Raw genomic sequence first — 22,907 nt, forward strand, 5'->3', positions numbered from 1 at the left:
ACACATGAGAGATGAAAACTGCAGGAAGGAAGAAATCATCTAGAATGGGCATGTCTGAATCTATAAATTACAAACGTATAATGTAAAGCAATTGTTGTACATTGTAAAGAGAAGCGCACTGCATCTGGGGTTGAGAATCTTACCGAAGGAAACACTTCCTTTTTTAAATTTAATTTTTTTATTTTAGAGAGAGAAAGAGAGCGAGCGAGTGCTTGTGTGCATGTACTTCAGCAAGGGAGGGGCAGAGGAGGTGAGAGAGAGAGAGAGAGACAGACAGAGAATCTTAAGCAGGCTCCATGCTCAGTGTGACCCTGGGATCATGACCTAAGCTGAAATCAAGAGTTGGATGCTCACCTGACTGAGTCATCCAGGTGCCCTGCTTTTTTTTTTTTTTTTCTTCAGGTTTATGCATTTTTAAAGAGAGCGAGAGAGAGCAAGCACAAGTGGGGGAAGGGGCACAGAGAGGGTGAGAGAGAGAATCCCAAGCAGGCTCTGAGCTGTCAGTGTAAAGCCTGACTCAAAGCTTGATCTCAGTTGGACATTTAACTGACTGAGCCACCCTGGCGCTCCTCCCAACGCCCCCCTCTTTTTTTTAGCACCTTCTTAATTTCTGCTGTCTATAGCCTAAAGTGAATATTTCCTTATATTCACTTTATTAGATTTTATTAGATTTATTAGATTCACTTATATTAGATTTTGAAAGAAGTATAGGACTTGATGTTAAATTTGTTTTTTCCCCCCAATCTGAATACTTTTTTCTTTTAATAAGATTTTATTTCATTTCCATTACTGACATTTGATGTATATTTAGATATATTTTTATTTTTGCCTTAACTTCTACTTTCTGCTATATGGAGTAGTTTTTGTTCTTTTCACTTCTCTATTTCTGGTAAATGGGTAGATTTTTGGTTCTTTTCATGGTTATTTAAAAAACTTTACTTAACATATACTTATTTCTTCATTTATTAACTTGAAAAATGATATAGACTCTATTGTCTCTTAGTATGAAACAGTGAAATTAACTCCTTTATACTTCCTTTATACTTCCTTCCACTTTCTGTTACACCTCCTCTCGTCTTTCTCAATCTTCTGTTTGTTATTTGAAAAAAAAATTAAAAAAAAAAAATTTTTTTTTTTTCCAACGTTTTTATTTATTTTTGGGACAGAGAGAGACAGAGCATGAACGGGGGAGGGGCAGAGAGAGAGGGAGACACAGAATCGGAAACAGGCTCCAGGCTCCGAGCCATCAGCCCAGAGCCTGACGCGGGGCTCGAACTCACGAGAGTTCGAGAGCCCAGAGCCTGACCGCGAGATCGTGACCTGGCTGAAGTCGGACACTTAACCGACTGCGCCACCCAGGCGCCCCTGAAAAAAAAATTTTTTTAATGTTTTATTTACTCTTGAGAGACAGAGAGACAGAGTGTGAGTGAGAGAGAGAGAGAGAGAGACACACACACACACACACACACACAGAATCTGAAGCAGGATCTAGGCTCTGAGCTGTCAGCACAGAGCCCGTAGCAGGGCTTGAACTCACAAACTGTGATCATGACCTGAGCCAAAGTCAGATGCTTAACAAACTGAGCCACCCAGGCCCTCCTTTATAAATTTTTTTTTAAAGTTTCTTTATTGATTTTGAGAGAGAGAGCACACGACAATGTGTGCGTGCGCATGACTGCCTGTGCGGATGTACGTGAGCAAGGGAGAGGCAGAGAAAGAGGGAGAGAGAGAATCCCACACAAGCTCTGCACTGTCAGCATAGAGTTCGACAGTGGGGCTTGAAGTCATGAACCGTGAAATCATGACCTGAGCCAAAATCAAGAGTTGGATGCTTAACCAACTGAGCCACCCACATGTCCCCTGGTTTTGTTAATGAAAATAATAAAACTAGCATTTTTGGAGTACAAAGGCTCTATTCTTAGCCCTTCACATGGATACTCTCATTCTATCTTCATAACTGCCCTGTAAGTATTATTAACACCCCCCATATTATAGAAGAGGAAACTGAGACTCAGAGCAGTTAACAGACTTCTCCAAGGTTACAGAGCTAGGAAGTAGTAGAGATGAGATTCACTGCACTGGCTCTCCATCTTGGGAATTTGCAGGTGAAAACTGAGTAAGGGCCTGAGGCACTTACACTTCAAAGAAAATTATGCTCTCTGCTCCCATATCTGGCTAGGACTGAGTGTTGGGAACATACAACATGAGTCACACATCTCAGATAAGCTGGGAACTGGGAGTTTTCACTGTCAAGTTAATGAATGGAGGCAGAGGAGGTTGTATAGGGATCTGGGGCCTAGTCTTACCTTTTCTATAGATATTTCTACTTTATGATGCAGATTCCTACCTGTAACACAGGGATAGACTAGCCCCCAGTGTGCTTTATAGATCTGTTACCCAGAACTTCTGAGGCAATAGTCTGGATTTGGTCAAGACTAGGGTAGAGTTCTGGCCAAGGCTAAGCATTGGACATTTAGGGAGGGCACATTTTCTTTTAAAGCCAGACAGTCCCACAGAAGCTAAAGGTGCTTCCCCAAATTGATTTTAATTACAGATTAACCAAAGCGTTTACTTTCTTTCTGATGGGGTAGTGCTACAGAACACTCTGCTTTGAGGATCCACCCAGGGAAAAAGAAGGGTAGGGAAGATCACTTGTGATCTGGTAGCAGCATTTCACCAATATCAAACTGAGAAGTAAAACATTTTAGTGGGTCTTACGAGAGAGGAAGGTGAGGTGAGAACTCAGAGTGGGGCCAGAAAAAGCCACCAGATACAAATGATACCCACGTAAAAGAACAGAGACTCATTCCCATTTACCTGTCACAGAGAGCGAGGTCCTGGCTCCGGCCAGCCTTGACGAACATCATCTTGGCGCTGAAAAGAAGCTGCTTCATGATGTCTGTGAGTAGCCCTGCATCCACCTCTGGGTTGGTGAGGCCCTGGGACAGCTTGCAGCAGTGCTCAATTAGCTGGTGGCCACACGCAGTGCTGTCCCGGTGCAGATTCAAGATGGCAATGCACAAGGAGGCACTGGGGGACTGGCCAGGGTGGGAGAAGAGAGAAACACATAGTGAGCTTCGGGACCAAAGCATTCTTCAAAGGCAGCTGGATGGCAGGAATTATTCTTCCTATTTCGCCAGGCTTGAACTACACTGGAGGAAGGAGCCAACTTCCACAGCAAAGTAGGAATGAAACTCAACAAATTGCAGGTGTTCTAAGTGGCATTGCTAAAGCTCTGGCTGCTAGGTTTCATTCCCATACCGGGAATACTGTGTTCATGTGTTACCTACTTCTTGGGGATGTCCACACATTCCCTCCATTTTCTCACTAGTGCAGATCTTCCTTATTACTGGCAAGGGCTATGGAAGTCGCCTTGCTGGAGAAGTCTCTGTTTCAAGCATAGACCCATTGTTGCTGAATTAATATTCCAAAAGCACACTCCAAAACCTTGCATGGTCCCTGGTGCCTACCAGGTACATATTCCCTACTGCAGAACTCAAGGCCTTATCCATAAATAGCTCTTTTCAATCCTGCCTTTTACTACCTATTACTGCCCTATGTTCTTTCCAATTAAACCATTTCCAGTCCCCTAACCATGCCCTGCAATTTTTGACATTGTGCCTTTGCTCAGATGTTCTAGTTTTGCACTCTTTGCCCTTCCCCTATCCTCACTCTCCTTAAAACGCCCAAATTTCTGCTCGTCACACTCCTACTACTCTTCTAAGGATCATCTTAAATGCTACTTCTTCCATGAAGCCTTTACTGATCTCTCGTTTCCAAGATGCTCTCCATTTTCTGCCAGTTGGTTTACTTGTCTTAGCTCCCATATTATTATGCTGTAAGTTGACGGCCAGGTCGTGTTCACCTATCTCTGGCATTTCTTGCCATAATTATATGTTGGAAAGAAACTCAAATGACCATCACATTTTATTGCCATTACCTGCTCATAGTAGAATTCACTCCGCATCAGCTCATTTTCCTCCTCATTCAGATCCAAAATCCATTCCACCTCAGCTGCTTTGGGGACTCTCACCACAGCTGAGTATGGAGGGCTTTCACTCTTGGAGCTGGGTGGTGCTGAGAAGAGAAGTGCCATCTGTGTGTCAGTAACTGAGCAGCAGTGCAGGGTAGCCCCAACCAGAAAACTGGCATGAGCTACATGCAGATCCCTGCCTATCTGAGGGTCTCTGTCTCTCCTTGGTCCCCTTTATCTTCTTTAGAAGATCTTACTAGGTATCTCAAACTTTCTTCCCCAGGGAAGATCCCGGATGAGTGTTACAGTGTTTGTCATACAACCCATTGCTTCACACAAGAAACTCTGAAATGTGTATCCTTCTCAAATGGAGGGCTGAGTCATTGGCTACCCTAAAAACTAACTTCTGTGGAAGGATATAAACCAAACTATTAATAGTGATTGTGTTGGGGGAAGGAGGTAGCATTCAGAGGTAGGATGGTGGTGAAGGGGAAATCCAGGAGGAAAAAAAGGAATAACCTATTCAAAGTTAGGGATCAAATTCTTTGGGTGCTGGCCTTCTGAGTGCTGGAAGCTAATGGCCAAATATGGTAGGTTAATATGATGGTAAATTTTAAGGGAAACAGCTTGATAGAAATGCCAATAATTTTCTATATTCCTTGGCCAACAAGTTGTATTGAGTTGCCATTAAGGGTATCAGTTGCAGTTGAAACACTGAAGAAAGAAGAAAGAGCCAACTTGAACATATAAACAAGGAGTCATAGGAATATGACTCAACCTTACCTTCTGGTTGTTCTGGATTCTCCTCTGGCACACTGGAAACAGAAAAATGAAATGCCTGAATTCCTTCTCCTCTTCAGTTTTGAACTTGGTATAGAGCATTGACATTTACACCATTATCCAAGTAAAATATATCAGGGAACCAACCAAACTCCTTTCTGTCCCTCACCTGTCACAGCCACTCACTCATCATTTTCTGTCCCTTCCATCTCTTAAATACCTCTTTAAATGTCCCCATCTCTCCCTCCATCCCTGCCTCAGAAAGGGCCCTCAGCATTTATTGCCAGAACCTTTCCAATGGCTTCCCAGTTGGTGTCCTTGACTCTGTCAACCTACTCTCTATTTTGCAGCTACAGCAAGCTTTCAAAAATGCAAATCTGGTCATGTTATGCTTGTGCTTAAAATTCTTCCATAGCTCTTCAGGGTAAAAGTATTCCACATCTGCAGTTTCAGTCCTTATGACCTAGCCTGGTTATCTCTTGAGACCAACTCCTGCCACCCATGACTTGTGCTCAACCCATAAAAGTCCTCTCCACTCTGCCACTGGCTCTGGTCAATTTCAGTTAGCATCACCAAGCACTAAGTCCTGATGCCACAAGTCAGAGGTCAAGTCTATCACCTGTATGAGGAGCCACTGCTCGAGCCTCTTTATGCTTCCTCAAACAATCCACATATTCTCCTGTTGCTACCTTTGCAGTTGTCACTCCCACTTCTGGGCATGCCGTTTTGGCTTCTTTACCTACTAATTTCTCATACTCAGAGGCTCAGATCAGGTGCTATACCTTTAAGAAATCTTCTCACCATCAGGCTAAGCTGTGTGTCTCTACCACTACACTCATCCAATGACCTTGTGGTCTGTTTGTTAAGGTCTCCCCACTAACATGGGGCCCCCTTGAGGACACAGTGTTTATTGCTGAGTAATTGTTGAGTGAGAGAATCCCCATCAATTTACTGCTCATTTCTAATCTCAGCAATATGGTATATGGATATTTGTCTTGTCCTCTACTCCGAGGAAGGCAAGCGGTATGTCAGCATCACAGAACTGGCAATATAAGCATGGTATGTCTTCCTTCCTAGGAGACCAGTGATCATCATGGTAAATGATGACAAAAAGTGTTCATCTTAAAACAAACGCAATAATTCTGTTGAGCAGAATATAAAATCAATTTAAGTCCGTAAACAAAACATGAGTAACTTGCTTTTGAGGAGTTTCTTTGGCTCATATTCCCAGATGGCCTAGGAGTCTTAGTTTCACCCTCCTTTGCTGCTAGAAGTGAAAAAAACTGAGCAACAGTAAGCCAGCAAACAGTCTCAATCTGTCTTGTCAGAGGTATAAGCAGTTTCTGTCATTAGGTAAACTGTGTGTAGGGAGGTGTGGGGGCTGTCCTAGTTGTGGGTGACAAGCCAGGTTGACTAGCTGGATTAGAAATGATGGAAGTGATGCCCAAACATTCAACAGGTGTGCATATGTGTCTTTGAGTCCAGCTGAAACCAGCGGAAGCAAGAGTGGTTGAAAAATTGGTGAGGCTACTGGCCTCAGACAGGAACCATGTGTCCTGATATCAGGAAGAACATCATGTAAGAGTCTTGAGTTCTGCTTCCTCTCACCCCTACTTCCTCTCTTAGAAGTTTCTCTGACCAAAGTCAAACATTTCACTGTAGAGTTAATGACATTTCAGCATGAATGCTAAATTAAAACTTGCTGTAACTGTTCCAGATTTCAGATGCTCTCCACAATGAGACTTTAAGGAGTGTAAGGACAGGGGGGTGGGGGTGGGGGGGTTGTGGTGCAGAGGTCAATGGATGTAGCGGCCCCACTGCAGGACACTCACTCTTTGTTGTAGTAACTATAGCACTGGTCACACACGCGAGTAGGGCTCTCTCTGCAGCCTTCCACCTGCATTTTCTTAGTGGAGCAGGCACTGCACACTAGCCGGCCACAGCGGCGACAATGATGACGCCTGTTGAACTGAGGAGTGTCATTGGGAAGAGAAGAGGCAAGAGGAGAAGGTGAGATTGCAGATACGGTGAGTACATCTGTCAACCCATTTACTTTTGGTATTAGCCACCTGTGACACACCTAGAATACCAGGTGCTCAGGCTTCTACTGAGAAAGAACACTTAGTCCTTGCCTTTAAGAAGCTGACATTTAAACGTTATCTCTCAGATGGTGGGCAAAGGTGACCAAGTAATAGAACAGTTAGTTTTGCAATAGTTCCTGACAAGTTCTACCTGTCTGTGGAGGCAATGTGTGAAGACACAGCAAAACGCAGTGGGGAAGAAGGGACTTTCTCAATCAACACATATCACATTTCTTCACGACACTGATGATGATGAGAAAGTATCTTTTTTTTTTTTCAAAATGCTTTTACTAGTACTGTCTTATTCCACTGTAAGAGGCTGATAAATATACTTCTTTCACAGATGAGGGGAAAAGAGTCACAGAGAGATCACATTATCATCGTTCTCATCAGCCCCGAGCTAATAAGCCAGTCAGTACTGTGGTAAGTGTGGTACCATATGTTATCATACCCAGTCCTTACAGTTCCATGGGCCAACAAATATATCATCCCTAGCTTACAAGGGATGTAAAGGGATGCTTTACAGAGACTGAAAAAGTCACACTGCTAGTAAGAGGCAGAGCTGGGATTAGAACCTATGTCCTCTGTCTCCAGAGCTAGCACATAAAACCACTACTAGCCACCTGTCTTACTGTGAAAGGGGAGCTAGAAAGAAGATTGGTTGGTGTTTGGTGACTCCTCCTGCTATATCACTCTGCCTCTGTTTATTCTTTCATTAGAATGGAGAAAAAAAGATTTTAAAATTTAAGGCGCCTTGAAGGTGTCTACCACCTGTCTGAATATAGAAAATATTTCTGGTTGGGTCAAAGATAAACCCAAAGTCTTAGATTTGGTAGTTCTTCTAAAAATACCATTATCAAGGGGCGCCTGGGTGGCTCGGTCAGTTACATATCCGACTTTGGCTCAGGTCATAATCTCATGGTTCAGGGGTTGGAATCCTGGGTCAGGCTCTGTGCTGACAGCTTGAGCCTGGAGACTGCTTCAGATTCTCTGTTTCCCTCTCTCTCTGCCCCTCCCCTGCCTGCACTCTGTCTCTCTCTCTCTTCCCCCCCCCTCAAAAATTAAAATAATAAAAACATTAAAAAAATTAAAAATACCAATATCCTCTTAGGGACAGGAGGTGACTATAAACTCCAGGCTCATGAACTGGTGGTTTCCTTTCAGTTCCCCTGCTGGTAAAGCTGGAGACCAACGCTGCTTACCATGGTGAAGCGCTCCCTGCAGCAGACCATGCAGACGCTTGCACTCTCGTCAGGCACCCACTGATGCCTGCCAGGGGGTGTTGCTGGGGGGACAAACTCTGGGGGGGGCTGATTCTCTGGGAAGCTCCTCTCCCTTGGACTGGGGGAACGTACAGTGGAGACACCTGGGAGTCAGAACGAAAGTCAGAGTAAAAGGCGATCAATAGTCCAGCTAATAAAGGAAGGAGGAATTAGAAAATTATAATTTCTCCATGTTTCAAACCCCTACTGAAGTTATATATCCAGCCAATGGTCATCAGTGGCTGACTGTGTCATAGAGAGATACCAGGCATTGAGTGTCTCCTGATGGCAGGCATACAAATACCTATCAAATACACTTATCAGAAAATATTAAGCCTAAATGAAATCAAGCTTCTATATCTACCTATGAGTGTACTGGAAATACAGGGGACGGAGACCCAGACTGCAGGGTGGCAATCAGCAAAACCTAACATGTGAGAAGCTCTACAGGACAAATGACCTAGTTTCCTCCACAAATAAAAAAGAGGCAGGGAGGGGCGCCTGGGTGGCGCAGTCGGTTAAGCGTCCGACTTCAGCCAGGTCACCATCTCGCGGTCCGTGAGTTCGAGCCCCGCATCGGGCTCTGGGCTGATGGCTCAGAGCCTGGAGCCTGTTTCCGATTCTGTGTCTCCCTCTCTCTCTGCCCCTCCCCAATTCGTGCTCTGTCTCTCTCTGTCCCCCCAAAAATAAATAAATAAACATTGAAAAAAAAAATTAAAAAAAAAAAAGAGGCAGGGAAACCAATTGATGAAAAGAGATTTAAGAGGTATTTTAGCTAAATACCATATATGGACATTATTTAGATCTTAATTCTAGAAAAATCAATTCTAAAAAAAAACATTGAGACAACTGGGGAAATGATAATAACAAGAAATCATTAATTTGTTTTTAGGCATGATAATGATCTTATGGTTTTGCTTTATAAATATCCTTACCTTTTAGAGACATATACTGATATATTCATAAACATAATCATATGATATCTAGGATCTGCTTCAAAATAATCCAGTAGAGGGTCAAGGGTATAATGGAACAAGAGTGGCCATCATGAGATGATAATTATTGTAGTTGGGCCATAGGTATGTGAGACTTCATTACATTATTCTACTTTAGAGTTTTGGAAAATGTCCACAATAAAAAACTAAAAAAAAAGGGTAAACCAAAGCTGCTCAAGCTGCCATACGCAGATGCATGAGGCTGTTCATAAAACTGTAAGTCTGCGCCCTTCCCTCAGGTCTGCTGGTTACTGTACAGCATGGCTAATTTTTAAAGTATGGCCATGAAATGCCACAGTCTTTGCTCTATGGTATTCAAAGAAACTTCTTGTCCCTAGCAGAGCAATGTTGGCAGGTCACAGAAAAAGAGAACTGAAAAATACAGTGACTCTCGGCAGTGCCCAAAAATCTCTCCCTGGAATCCCACTCCCTTAATCGTTGGCAAAACAAACACTTGCTGAGCTTCTTCTGAGGAGGGCAGGCCATTGAGCAAGGGGCCAGAAACTGTGGGAAAGGAGGCGTGGTGAAAAGGGGTCATCAGACATGGCTGAGGCCTTCAAGGAGACTGCATCCTGTGTAGGAGACATAAATGACAAACTGCAGTATAGGACTAAATACAGTCTATCATCCCCATTAGTGAAGTCTGTATTTATGCATTTTGCCAGTCACCAAAATTTATCTGTAACCTCAAAATCAGTATTTGCAGTGCCTTTGTAGACACAGGCAGAGTGGCGAATGAGTGAGTCACCTGACATGCCGGTTTCCATCTGAGGTTGAACAAGGTGACATTCTGCTTTCTTATTTCAGCTCTCATACAGAGGTGACCAGAGGACGGAGATGGTAGGGGACAGCGTGGTGTATTGCCAGAATCTCTGGCTCTTGGGCTAGTGGGACAGGGTCTGAATCCCAAACACTCATTAGGCACTCATTAGTGGGCTTGCCTCAGGTGAGTCACTCTAACACTTCTAGACCTCTTTTTCTCTTTGGTAAAATAAAGAAAATAAAATCTACTAGGATGAATGGTTTTCAATTTAAGATTATAATCTAAGTGACACACACACACATACATACACTTTCCCTAGGAGCAATGGTCTAGTATTTGCTAATTCAGGGTTTGCAGAGATCTTCTAGAAATACTACTGTAAGTAAAAAAAATCAACTGTTAAATTTTCTGGGATATAGCTGGAATGGACAAAGGAAAACAATGACTAAGAATGCTGTAACTGAAGGGGGCACCTGGGTGGCTCAGTTGGTTGAGCGTCAGGCTCTTGATTTTGGCTCAGGTCATGATCCCGTGGTTTGTGAGATTGAGCCCCACATTGGGCTCTGTGCTCATAGTGTAGGGCCAGCTTGGGATTCTCTCTCTTCCTCTCTCTCTGCCTTTCCACACCCCCGCCCAATAAATAAATGAACTTAAAAAAAAAAAAAAAAAAAAAAAAGAATGTTGTAACTGGAAATGAAAAAAGAAGCAAAAGAATTGGAAATAAGGCAAGATTGAACCAATGGGTAACCTTCAGAACCTGTTCTTACCAGGAGCAGCAGCAGAAGAGAACTCTGCTGATGGAGATCTAGACAAGGTCTCAAGGTCTGAAGCCTGCCCAACTTCCTGGAGATGAATCACAGAATCTGTAGAGAGGGAAAATGCTGACAAGATATATTCTACCATAAGCATCTTTCCTCACCATGCTAGGCATTTAATTTAAAGCCTTGTTGTTTGCTGAATGTTATCACATGATTCTACTAGGTATAAAAAGTATGCCAGAGGTACTTTCATGCTTCTTAAACTCCTCAAAAAGCAAAGGAGATAAGGAAGCAGCTGCTAGGATTTTATTTTATATCTATCTATCTTTTTTAAAAATATATATATAATACACATACATATGTATTATGTATACATATATATACATTTTTTTTTTTTTTTTACAAAAAAATGCCCAGAGGGAAATAGAAGACAATTAAATGATAGCCCTGGAGGGTAGTGAGTAAGAAAAAAAAAAAGCTGTCTGGGAACATCAGCTGACATTCCATTTTACTCATTCTAGAAGAGGCTCCGCTCGCATAGTAGTGGTATCTGAGGTGACCCTGGGAATAAAGCATACCATCAATACAGAATGACGGTACTTTAGAGTCCACTGCACTGAGGCCAGACAGAGACCACTCCCAGCATGTTTTGTTTCCCAAACCTTTATTGTCTGCACAGTTCTAATCTACCATCCCTTAATTTTGGTTAGCCTGCTACTTCCTCCAGGGCCAAGAGCTCTCCTATATAACAAAGAGCTTTCTCTCCTGACATGTATTCCTTTCACTCTTGATCAACTCAACAGAAGAGAAATTAAAACTAGGGATGTAGTATGGTGTGTCTTCCTCCAGGTGGAGCACCCATTAGTATGTTGGCAGTTACCTGATCGTTTCTCCCTCAGAGAGTACGGGAAATCCAAGGCTTTTCCTGCATATCTGGAAAGCAGTGAGTCAACCTCATCCATGGTAAAGCCAATCTCCTGCCCAGTTAGCAGCTGCTGCAGAGTCTGCACAGCCACAGTGGCCCAGTCCACTTTCATGTTCATGAGTAGCTGTTCCAGCATGAGGAGGGGGTTAGAAGACAAATGGGAGTAGTTGGCCCGGTGTGGCTCAGGTAAGGTCAGTAGAACCTGTTTGTAGGATAGATTCACACAATAAAGAAAACAGTACACTAGCATTTCAGAAGAAAGTCAAGGTTCTTATTGCGGGCAGGGGGTGGGGGGGGCGGACAGAGGATCAGGGACCAAAGGCACATGGCCAACTATTAGAATTGGCTAGCAGTCTTTTAGGAAGCAAGGCTGAACTCCTCTATTTAAATCTTTCAGGTGGCAATCAAGAAGTACTTTAAGTACCTTTACCTAAATGAGGGGTTGGCTAACTTTCTCTGTAAGGGGTCAGATAGTATGTATTTTAGGCTTTATGGGTCATAAAGTCTCTGTGGCAACTACTCAACTCTGCCAATATAGCGTGACAACAGCCATAATCCATACATAAAGGAATGTATGGACTGTGTTCCGTAAAAACCTGACTTACAAAAGCCGGCTGAGAACTGGATTTGGCCCACAGGTGGCACCTCTAGGCATAGTTGAGCTCTGCCTGATCCTTAAAGCCAACATTCTGTCTATTCGAGGCATTAGTAGAATGAGCAATATAATAGTAGAATGAGGCATTATTAGAATGAGCAACAGGAGGCTAAGTTAAGCACTTCTAGGGTCCTATAGGTAAATTATGTCTCTAAACTCCTAGATGTTGTTATCACTAGATATGAAATATGTTCACTGGGTCTGCTCATTGCCAATTTTCAAGGATTCATTCACCCATTTAGGTACAGTGCATTAAAAAAAAAAGAGTGCATTTTCCTTTGGAACATTTTATGTAGTTGAACTCTTAGCAAGTGAGCAGTGGTCATATTCACGGCACTTGTACTTGTGGGGTGAGGTCCATACTCACCGCATGGTAGATATGACTGCCAATTGGAATCATTAGAACAGTGTCAGATGGGTCCATTTCTCCCCAGACCCTCCTTCACTAGATTACTTTTTCTAGTCTATAATTTCTTCTGTTAGTGTCTCTAAGGTTACACATCAAACATAAAGGCCTCATTACCTAGACAGCTAATTCTTTTTTCTTTAGCCCAGACTAGGTTATCAAGCAGTGGTTTGAAATCCTCACATGAGAATCCCTTTGGAAGATAGCTAAGCCCTGTCCCAAGAGATTCAGTTTTATTTATTTATTTATTTTTAAATTTTTTTTTTTTCAACGTTTATTTATTTTTGGGACAGAGAGAGACAGAGCATGAACGGGGGAGGGGCAGAGAGAGAGGGAGACACAGAATCAGAAACAGGCTCCAAGGTCTGAGCCATCAGCCCAGAGCCCGACGCGGGGCTCGAACTCACGGACCGCAAGATCGTGACCTGGCTGAAGTCGGACGCTTAACTGACTGCACCACCCAGGCACCCCTCAAGAGATTCAGTTTTAATTGATCTGGGGCAAAGGTCAATGATTGGTTTTTGTTTTTTTTTTCTAAGTCCAAGTGATTCTACCATATAGTCAGCATTGGGAAGCACTGATACAGCAGACACCAGGGAAACCATGAAGAAAAGTCAGGAGGACCACCCAGAATTCACTTTGGGGGCAAGGCAAGATGAGAATGACTACTCCTAAGGGACTCAACTAGGATATGGTGTGCTGTTACGGTAAAGGTTTTATACAGCACAGACCAAGAATGGCAGGTGCCTGGGAGAAGAGCCATTGAAAGCATAAGTTCTGAAGTGGGAACTAGGCCGGCAGTCTCTCCCCCAGGGATGGCTTCCCACCACCCCATTTTCTTCCTGACCTTGGATCCTATGTATAGCGCCTGGATTTCACGGTGTCGGACAGCAGACAGTTCTCCGTAGAAGTGGGTGGTGAGGTAGTTGGCCAGGAAGTGAGAAGCGGCTAAGCTAGGGTGCTGGTCAAGGGATTGCTCTGTGACCTCAAGGCACATGGTGGGGTCAGGAATTCTTCGTAGGAGCTGTTGTAGGAGAAGCGTAGAGGAGAAAGGTGAGGACCATAAAGAACTCAGTCCAGCCCTGTTTTGAGAATGAACATTTAGGTTTATTCATTTTGGATTAATCCCTTCTCTGTACTCTTTTTTTCTGCCATCTCTGTAGCTTCACAAATGATGGCTTTGACCAGAGTTTAGCAGAATCCTGGACTCAGCTGACCATTTGGTATAAAAGGCAAGGCCACGCACCTTCTGCTGAAGATGACTACAATCATCTTGAGGACACAAAGGACTCTTTAAGGACATGAAGGGGCAGAAATGAGACTGCAAATGCTTTGCATGGGATTCAGCATGAACAAAGTCATCTGAATTGACTAAACTTTTTGTATTATCCCAAAAGAAAAATGGCAAATGATGGAGGCTTACTTGCAGAGCCTTTTCATGATCTCCTTTTTCTAGAAGGTGGAGAAGATGCTTTTGATGTAGGCTGATTAAATGCTCTCTTGGAATGGGGTAGAGGCAGCCCCACTCTTCACACAGTCCATACTCCTGGAAGGAAACACACACGGCTTGAATCTCTTTAAATCACCGGCCTTGTCACACATCCAGCTTTTGCCAGATTTTTCTCAGCAGTCTTGAGTCTGCTGGAGTCCCCAGGAAAGTCTGGTAAGTGTTGATGGGAAGTTCATTATTGGATTAAAGTGGGTTCATAAACTCAAAGGACTACAGTGGCAAGGGAGTCATGAAAACGATCGAAGTACGCTGATGATTAATATCACTTTCTTCTGTGATCTAGTATAAAAAAGAAAAAGAGGACATCTAGTGACTGACATTTGGTGTCAACCCTGGGGAGATAGTAAGGAAATGGGGAATACTGAGAAGACTGTCCAAAGGAGACAGTGCCGAGTAATGTATGGAATTGCTGAATTACTACATTGTAGGCTGAAACTAATATAACACTATATATTAATTATATTTGAATTAAAATACATAAACAAAAGAACAAAACAAAACACAAAGGAGACAGTGTCTACTCAGCTCTGACTGTTACCATATATGCAAGGCCCAGTGTTGCCAGACTTCAAAAATTAAAAAAAATTTTCTTCAATCAAAAAATTTCCATATTTCAAGGGGTGCCTGGGTGGCTCAGTTGAGCGTCTGACTTCAGCTCAGATTATGATCTTGCAGTTCATGGGTTCGAGCCCCATGTCGGGCTCTGTGCTGACAGCTCAGAGCTACAGCCTGCTTCGGATTCTGTGTCTCCCTCTCTCTGCCCCTTCGCCACTTGCGCTCTGTCTCTGTCTCTGTCTCTCAAAAATAAATAAACATTAAAAAATTAAAAAATTTTTTTCCATATTTCAAAATGTCGGGAAGAGATCACAATATGAAAAATTAAAATTTGGCTGACCAATACTGCATAGGCCAAACAAACATGCTGGGCATTGGATTCCATCTGTGTCCCCATTTGCTAGCCCCCACTCCCAATTTGTGAATGTTGGATTAAAGTTTCAGAGAACGTCCGAGTATTTTAATGTGGTGCCATCTGGAACGTCCTCCCCACAACTCTGCCACCTCATTTGGAGTGCTTCTTGGTTTCGCAGGCCCCATTAGGTGCCCTGCCTGTGCTCCCTCCACAATCTGTCACTTGATATATCGCAGTCATCTAGGGATGTGCCTCACATCACCACCCTTCCCCAAATGTGAGCTGCACAAGGTCAAGGGCTAAGCTTAACTGTCTTGTCTCACCACCACGAAGTAGAGTGGCAAATTACAGATGAGCAATAAAAGTTTCCTCAATGAATGAATGAACATCTGAATGAGTACATTCACATTTTGAACTATGGTATATTTAGCTCCTTAAAAAATGAAATTCTAGGGGCGCCTGGGTGGCGCAGTCGCTTAAGTGTCCGACTTCAGCCAGGTCACGATCTCGCGGTCCGTGAGTTCGAGCCCCGCGTCGGGCTCTGGGCTGATGGCTCAGAGCCTGGAGCCTGTTTCCGATTCTGTGTCTCCCTCTCTCTCTGCCCCTCCCCCGTTCATGCTCTGTCTCTCTCTGTCCCAAAAATAAATAAACGTTGAAAAAAAAAATTTAAAAAAAAAAATGAAATTCTATTTAGCACTCAAATGTTCAATAAACATTTGAAAAGATATTCAAGGTCATTAGTAACCATGGAAACGTAAATTCCAACAGTAATGAGATCTCATCTTATAGGCACAAAGGGAAAAGCTGGACAATACTGAATGCTTTAAGAATGTGGAGCAATAGGAACTGCAAGAGGACAACTGGTCTGAAAAGCAATTTCTAACATCTCGGTAAAGGTGAGGATGCTCATGCCTGACGATTCAGCAATTTCACCACTAGCGCTACATTCTGTACTTAGGGTGTACAGTGTGGGGTGACAGTATAAAAGCATCAATTGTATTATTCTCTACACTTTTCTGTACGTTGGTAAATTTCACACACAAAAAGAGAAAAGAATGTGATGTAGTTACCAAGAAAATGTAGACATTGCAATCGCTATCCAAAGAACACCAGGATTCTTCACAGAGCTAGAACAATCTTTTTTTTTTTTTTTTTTTTTTTAATTTTTTTTTTTCAACGTTTATTTATTTTTGGGACAGAGAGAGACAGAGCATGAATGGGGGAGGGGCAGAGAGAGAGGGAGACACAGAATCGGAAACAGGCTCCAGGCTCTGAGCCATCAGCCCAGAGCCCGACACGGGGCTCGAACTCACGGACCGCGAGATCGTGACCTGGCTGAAGTCGGACGCTTAACCGACTGTGCCACCCAGGCGCCCCAGAACAAACAATCTTAAAATTTGTATGGAACCAGAAAAAACCACGAATAGCCAAAGCAATCTTGAAAAAGAAAACCAAAGCAGGAGGCATCACAATCCCGGACTTCAAGCTTATTAAAAAGCTGTAATCATCAAGACAGTATAGTACTGGCACAAAAACAGACACTCAGATCAATGGAATAGAGAACCCAGAAATGGACCCACAAACGTATGGCCAACTAATCTTTGACAAAGCAGGAAAGAATAACCAATGGAATAAAGACAGTCTCTTCAGCAAGTGGTGATGGGAAAACTGGACAGCAACATGCACAAAAATGAACCTGGACCACTTTCTTACACCATACAAAAAAATAAACTCAAAATGGATGAAAAGACCTAAATGTAAGACAGGAAGCCTCAAAATCCTCGAGGAGAAAGCAGGCAAAAACCTCTTTGATCTTGCCCGCAGCAACTTCTTACTCAACACGTCTCCAGAGGCAAGGGAAACAAAAACAAAAATACTACTGGGACCTTATCAAAATAAGAAGCTTCTGCACAGCGAAGGAAATAATCAGCAAAACTAAAAGGCAACCGATGGAATGGGAGAAGATATTTGCAAACGATATATCAGATAAAGGGTTAGTATCCAGAATCTATAAAGAACTTATCAAACTCGACACCCAAAAAAACAAATAATCCAGTGAGGAAATGGGCAAAAGACATGAATAGACACTTCTCCAAAGAAGACATCCAGATAGCCAGCCAACACATGAAAAAATGCTCAACATCGCTCATCATCAGGGAAATACAAATCAAAACCACAATAAGATAACCACATCACACCTGTCAGAATGGCTAACATTAACAACTCAGGCAACAACAGATGTTGGGGAGGATGCAGAGAAAGAGGATCTCTTTTGCACTGCTGGTAGGATTGCAAATTGGTGCAGCCACTCTGGAAAACAGTATGGAGGTTCCTCAAAAAATTAAACATAGAACTACCCTACAACCCAGCAAGTGCAGTACTAGGTATTTATCCAAGGGATACAGGTGTGCTGTTTCGAAGGGACACATGCACCCCCATGTTTATAGCAGCACTATCAACAATAGCCAAAGTATGGAAAGAGCCCAAATGTCCATCAATGGATGAATGGATAAAGAAGATGGGGTACAATGGAGTATTACTCGACAATCAAAAGAGAATGAAATCTTGCCATTTGCGACTACATGGATGGAACTAGAGGGTTTTATGCTAAGCGAAATTAGTCAGAGAAAGACAAATAACATATGATTTCACTCATATGAGGACTTTAAGACAGGGAACAGATGAACACAAGGGAAACGAAGCAAAAATAATATAAAAACAGGGAGGGGGATAAAACATAAGAGACTCTCAAGTATGGAGAACAGACAGAGGGCTACTGGAGGGGTTGTGGGAGGGGGATGGGCTAAATGGGTATATCATTATTGCATTATATGTTAACTAATTTGGATGTAGATTACCAATATAAAAAATAAAAAAATATATAATTACTTAATAAATCTAAAAAAAAAAAAATGGGGAAAAAAAAAAAGAAAATGTGGACATTGATACATGGAAAGGGGTCTACACAACCAGGTAAGGAGTTTGAACTCTGAGAAGAGGAGAAAGGGAACTATCACTCAGGAAAATAGTACCTTTGCTTCTAGAATCATGTTCATGACAGTTGATGGGTCCTCAAGGCAACAGTTCCTCAGGGTCTGCCAGTCACACCATACCACGGTAGCTTGCAAACCTAGAATCTAAGGGGAAATAGAAAGAACTCTCAAACCACACTGCAGCTTCCCCTTCCACAAACAAGTCACTGGAGTTTCCAGGGATGGGCCACCCCTAAGTTTGTGTCCCAAAGTCAGGCTGTCAAAACTTTCCAGGAGAGAGGAGAAATTAAAGCAAATGAGGCAAAGACTGTTTGGAAAAGTGAGTGAATGTATCTGAGAAGCATACTCAGGGAGCAAAGGCTGGGCAGGGAGGTCAGGATTGGAGCCTTTCACTTAACAGGGCAATCAGAGGCTTCTGTGTTTCACAACTTGTGCAGCCTTCTGGGGTCATTTGTCCCATGCTCCTCCATCTCAAAACTACCCAAGATATTCTCCCAGCTTGAATGTTCCGTGGGATCGTCTTTCATGCAGCATTTAAGCTCTCCATGAAAAGTGCTGAGGAAGAGTGGAAAGAAAATCTCTTTCACCTGCCATTTTCACTTTCTCTGATGGGGCTCTGGACTCTGGTTGCAAGTACACATGGAAAAATCAGCATAGATTTTATACTTGCTATGTAGCCATATCACCTAAATCTGTCTCCTTGGGCCTCTTGATCTTGAATATAACACTCATCTGCAAATAATCGTTCATTTGGAAACTGTCACTTTCATGCAGCCTTTCAAAATGGCTGTTGAAATTTAGCTGAAATTTAAAACAATCTTTAAAAAAGATATAATTGAGATTAAGCTCTATAAAAACGCTTGAACAACAACAAAGAAGACATAACAGACATAAAACATGCACAAAACTCAAATATACATGTGAAAGAGGCTTTGTGGACTGTTATTATTATCCTTGTTTGATGCATTCATATTTAAAATTATAAAAGGAAATAGATACATGGTCTCCTCATTGTTTACCTAAAAACAGAAGCCAGATCTAAAAACAGATACAGAACAAAAGCCAGGCCCAGATCGTCTGTTTCTTAAAATCCACCATCACATGAAAATAGGATGGAGCTGGTAATATAGTGGGAAGCCTATTTCCTTCCTCTCGATGCTGGGACCCATACCTTCTGATACACCCGCAGCTCTGCTAGCTTTCTCTGTAGCTCACACTTCAGTCCATCTTGGACAGTTGTGTCTGAGATGCAGTATGCCAGGATCTCCAGGCACCACTCCAGGGGCCACCTGTCCATAAACTGTAGGGTTAGCCGACTTCTCAGAGATGCGTCCTTCACAGGAAACAGGAACTGCCAACCGTCTTTGTCTATAGGATGAAAAGATACCCAAAGATACTAAGTCTGGCACTGGAAGAGCTCAAGAATCCAGTTTACTTCTTAAGAAAAGGGCTTTGCTCAATTTCATAAAACAGGAGCTTGGAGGATCCTTAAGACCCATCTGACCTTAATTAATGTTTATACTTGGAACCATTATGTAACAAGCAGAAATGCCATATACCCTTATGTTTCTCTTTATGCTAACTTAATCACAGTCATGAGATTTTCTCAACAGAGAGAGAGAGAAGGAGAAAGGAAGAAAAAGGAAGAGAGGAAGGAGGAAGGAATAAAAGATAGAAGAACAGACGTATTTTGAAATACAGAGACATCTCCATATTTTGGCAGGCTGCACAGATAGCACCATTTCAGACTCGGCTTGTAGGTGGAACCTCTGGTTTTCCCTGCAATTTCCACTCTGTGAAATTCAAATATATAACTGCTTGAAAGTTATTTCAGGTAAACTAGTTTCACTCCCTCCATACCCTCTATCATTATTACTTAGTAGATCTTTCCCACACCCATTTCACAGATCTGAAAACAATTAATTTCTAAGCAATTAAGACTGCACTCCCCATCAGGGGATTTCTCCACCTTCTCTAGGAAGGATTTTCTCCTTTCTGCAGGGCAGCCAAGCCCTGGATTGAGAAGCCATTCCCTACAGCATGCCTAACCCTTGCTCCCCCAGTGGAGTGTTCTAGGTCATTGCTCTCAAAGCCCTTAAAAGTTCCTTGGGAGCTTTTATACATGTACCACTGACTAAGCCAACCAGGCGCCCCCACATTCTGTTTTTATGAATAAAATTTTAGTAGAATGTACTTATGGTAATTTGTTTACGTATCACGTATGGCTGCTTTCATGCTATAATGGCAGAGTCCAGTCGCTGCAACCAAGACTGTATGGCCTACAAAGCCCTTTACAGAAAAAGTTTGCTGATCCCTGTTTTAAAGTAAACATTTGTTTGAATCCCATCCTGGGCTTCTGGGGGTTGTGCTCAGATATATGTAATTTATAGAATTTTCCAGGGATTGTGATATGCAGTGTTGAGAAAGTTGGTTATGAGTGCCCATTCCAAAGGCAGATGGAAAGGTAGATGCCCATTCTAAAGGTAAGCTCTGCTCCTATCCTGGGCAAGTTTTCTACCTTCTGAGCCTCAGTCTCCTCTTGGTATCATGAAATACAGTGGCACCTTTCTCTAGAGTTACTATGAAGATCCAATGCAATGATACACTCACTGAATGCTCAATGTTATTACCACCAGGGAAGGGGAGGCATAGCTTTCTGCTCACCACATGCCGCGGCACAGCTCAGGACCGCATCCTTTATGTTGCTCAAGTCATCCACATCTCGCCCGTACACTTCTGTGAGCTGAAGGGCTTGGGGCCAATCTCTGGCCACCAGGGCTTCCTTGAAGGCCTCAGTAAGCACATCTAGAGCACTGGGAGAGTGCAGGCCCAGGAGGACGGTAGACAGACTGGCTCGACCACAGAGACTCACTGCCAGGCTCTGCCCCTGCTCAGTGGACCGTCGTAGGGGCTCCCAGGCAGCCATGAGGGAGGCCTTAAGCATAGGGAACTGTTCCAGGAGGCGTTCACACTCCTGGGCTACCTGCTCTGCGCTCAGAGGCACTTCCCTGCGGCCACGAAGCTCCTTCCATGACAAGCTGGGCTTGGTGAGCTTTGACCCCTGGGAAGCTCCTAGACAGGCCACTGTGGCCAGCAGCTTTGAGCGGGACTTAAGGAAGGCCAAGGCAGAAGAGGTAAGGGCTGGGAGTGATGAATTCCTTGGGGAGGAGCGGGGCTTTCTCTCCAATGTGGGATTCCCAGTTGGCTTCGGGGAGCTCAGTGTAGAAAGTGGGAGGTCATCCAGGCAGTGGGAGGTGTGCAGCTGGACCATGACGCCCAGCTGGGTCACAAGGGATGATGTCTGCTGACTTTGCTGGGAAGAGCAAAGGGCAAGATGCTCACAGCAGCAGTTAACAATGACCTTCGGCACACTCAGGTTGAGCCCCTCTCGGGCCAGAAGGACTGCCAGCCTGGACGGAGAGAAGCAGAGGGCATGTAAGACCTGAGTGCACAGGTATATCACCCAAGTTCAGAATTTTTTTATGCTTATACAATCTAATGTAAATGCAGGCTCTTTGTTATTCTTACTCTCTCCCTCTCCCCCCAGCCTCCCCCACCTCACCCCCCCCCTCCACCCCAGACCAAAGGTAGCCTATTAGAGCCACTGCTCTGCCCTTGCTTTTTCGTTTGATTACATATCTGGGAGAACTGTCCATATCCCCCTACAGAGAGACCACCTCATTCCTATTTACAGCTACACAATATTCCATTATAGGTGGAACCATAATTTAACCAGTCTTTTATTAGTGGACAGTGGATTTTTCTGATCTGTTGCTACTACATATAAGGCTGTAATAAAATGACTTTGGATAAACACCATTTTTCACATGTCAGTAAAGCCACAGGATAAATTCCCCAATGTGATTGCTAGACCAAAGGATATATAAATTTGTTTTTTGTAATAAATATAGACAAATGTCTTCCCACAGGGGCTGTACCAATTTATATCCCACCAGCAATCCACAAGAATGCTTGTTTTCCTATGGTGTAGTCAACTCATGAGCTATCAAGTTTTTGGATTTTTGCCTATTCATGAATGAAGATTCACCCCTTAATTTTATGCTTGCAACATAAATGTTGCGAGAGGTGGTGAGAGAGAAACAACTGAAATTGAACTTTAATGTAGCTGTGTAAGAGTAAGTGCAAATTAAGGGAAAAATCTGGAATAAATCCCTACTCTCTGTACTGAATTCAAGCACCACCCCACTGAGCACTCCTTAATGAAACCATTAGGAAGGCCCATCCATGCTTAACTCCCACAGAGTAGTTCCTACCTGTCTGGGGGAACTTGTCGCTCAAGCAGGAGGTGTGACACAAGTTGGGAAGAGCTCTGTTGCAGGAGAACAAATGGATTTCCTACCTTGACTTCCATGTGATCTGCAAAGAGAAACAAAGTGACCTTGGTTTTCACCAATGACTGCCAATAGCTCAGAGCCCTGTTTCCCAGAATTAATAAAGAAGTGCAGTATCAAAATGAAGACTATACCGATATAGTCAGTAATACTTTCTGACTATAGTCAGAAAATACTTGATATTTTCTACGTAAAGGGTATTCTCAACATGACGCTGACCACAAATTGACACCTTACCACTGCTCTAAAGACTTCCAACCACAGACAAACTTTAGTGGGTAGGTTTGGCCCCAAACAGCTCATCCTGCTCTCTTAAATAGGACTGAAGTGCACGCAGTACTCTCTCTGTGGACTCAAGCAAGAACCTGGCCCTCAGATCATAGACATGATTCCTCTCTGGGTCCTCAAATCCACAATGGTCTGAGAGAGGTGTTTTTGCCATTAATGCAGTCAAAATTTATTCGGTACTCCCATGTGCTGTACAGCTGTACCCAACAGTGAGCAAGCAGGGATGAATAAAACACAGGGATGAATAAGAGGGGAC

General features: G+C 43.2%; 1 protein-coding gene and 1 long non-coding RNA gene across 7 annotated transcripts in view; one reads left to right on the top strand and one right to left on the bottom strand.

The window, feature by feature from the left end:
- ZFYVE26 (zinc finger FYVE-type containing 26) overlaps positions 1–22,907 on the bottom strand; it is an 84,450-nt gene that overhangs the window by 31,073 nt on the left and 30,470 nt on the right. For all 6 annotated transcript variants that reach the window (XR_007152915.1, XR_007152914.1, XR_007152913.1 and 3 more), the window contains exons 20-32: positions 22,286–22,388; positions 20,676–21,421; positions 19,183–19,379; positions 18,051–18,155; positions 14,022–14,144; positions 13,446–13,622; positions 11,493–11,739; positions 10,622–10,717; positions 8,037–8,200; positions 6,586–6,722; positions 4,757–4,788; positions 3,941–4,077; positions 2,818–3,038 (exon numbers count right to left, since the gene is read on the bottom strand). Coding sequence is in view for 2 of the 6 variants with exons in the window: in XM_047862331.1 (XP_047718287.1) it covers positions 2,818–3,038; positions 3,941–4,077; positions 4,757–4,788; positions 6,586–6,722; positions 8,037–8,200; positions 10,622–10,717; positions 11,493–11,739; positions 13,446–13,622; positions 14,022–14,144; positions 18,051–18,155; positions 19,183–19,379; positions 20,676–21,421; positions 22,286–22,388 (2,485 nt within the window). In the remaining 4 variants the exon portion in view is untranslated. The remainder of the gene's footprint in view (positions 1–2,817; positions 3,039–3,940; positions 4,078–4,756; positions 4,789–6,585; positions 6,723–8,036; positions 8,201–10,621; positions 10,718–11,492; positions 11,740–13,445; positions 13,623–14,021; positions 14,145–18,050; positions 18,156–19,182; positions 19,380–20,675; positions 21,422–22,285; positions 22,389–22,907) is intronic.
- LOC125167738 (uncharacterized) lies at positions 6,672–14,028 on the top strand. Its single transcript, XR_007152917.1, has 3 exons — positions 6,672–6,780; positions 7,178–7,257; positions 13,762–14,028. It is a non-coding gene; the product is annotated as an uncharacterized LOC125167738 (long non-coding RNA).

This window comes from Prionailurus viverrinus, chromosome B3 (genome assembly GCF_022837055.1).
Source record: "Prionailurus viverrinus isolate Anna chromosome B3, UM_Priviv_1.0, whole genome shotgun sequence".
Taxonomy (NCBI): domain Eukaryota; kingdom Metazoa; phylum Chordata; class Mammalia; order Carnivora; family Felidae; genus Prionailurus; species Prionailurus viverrinus.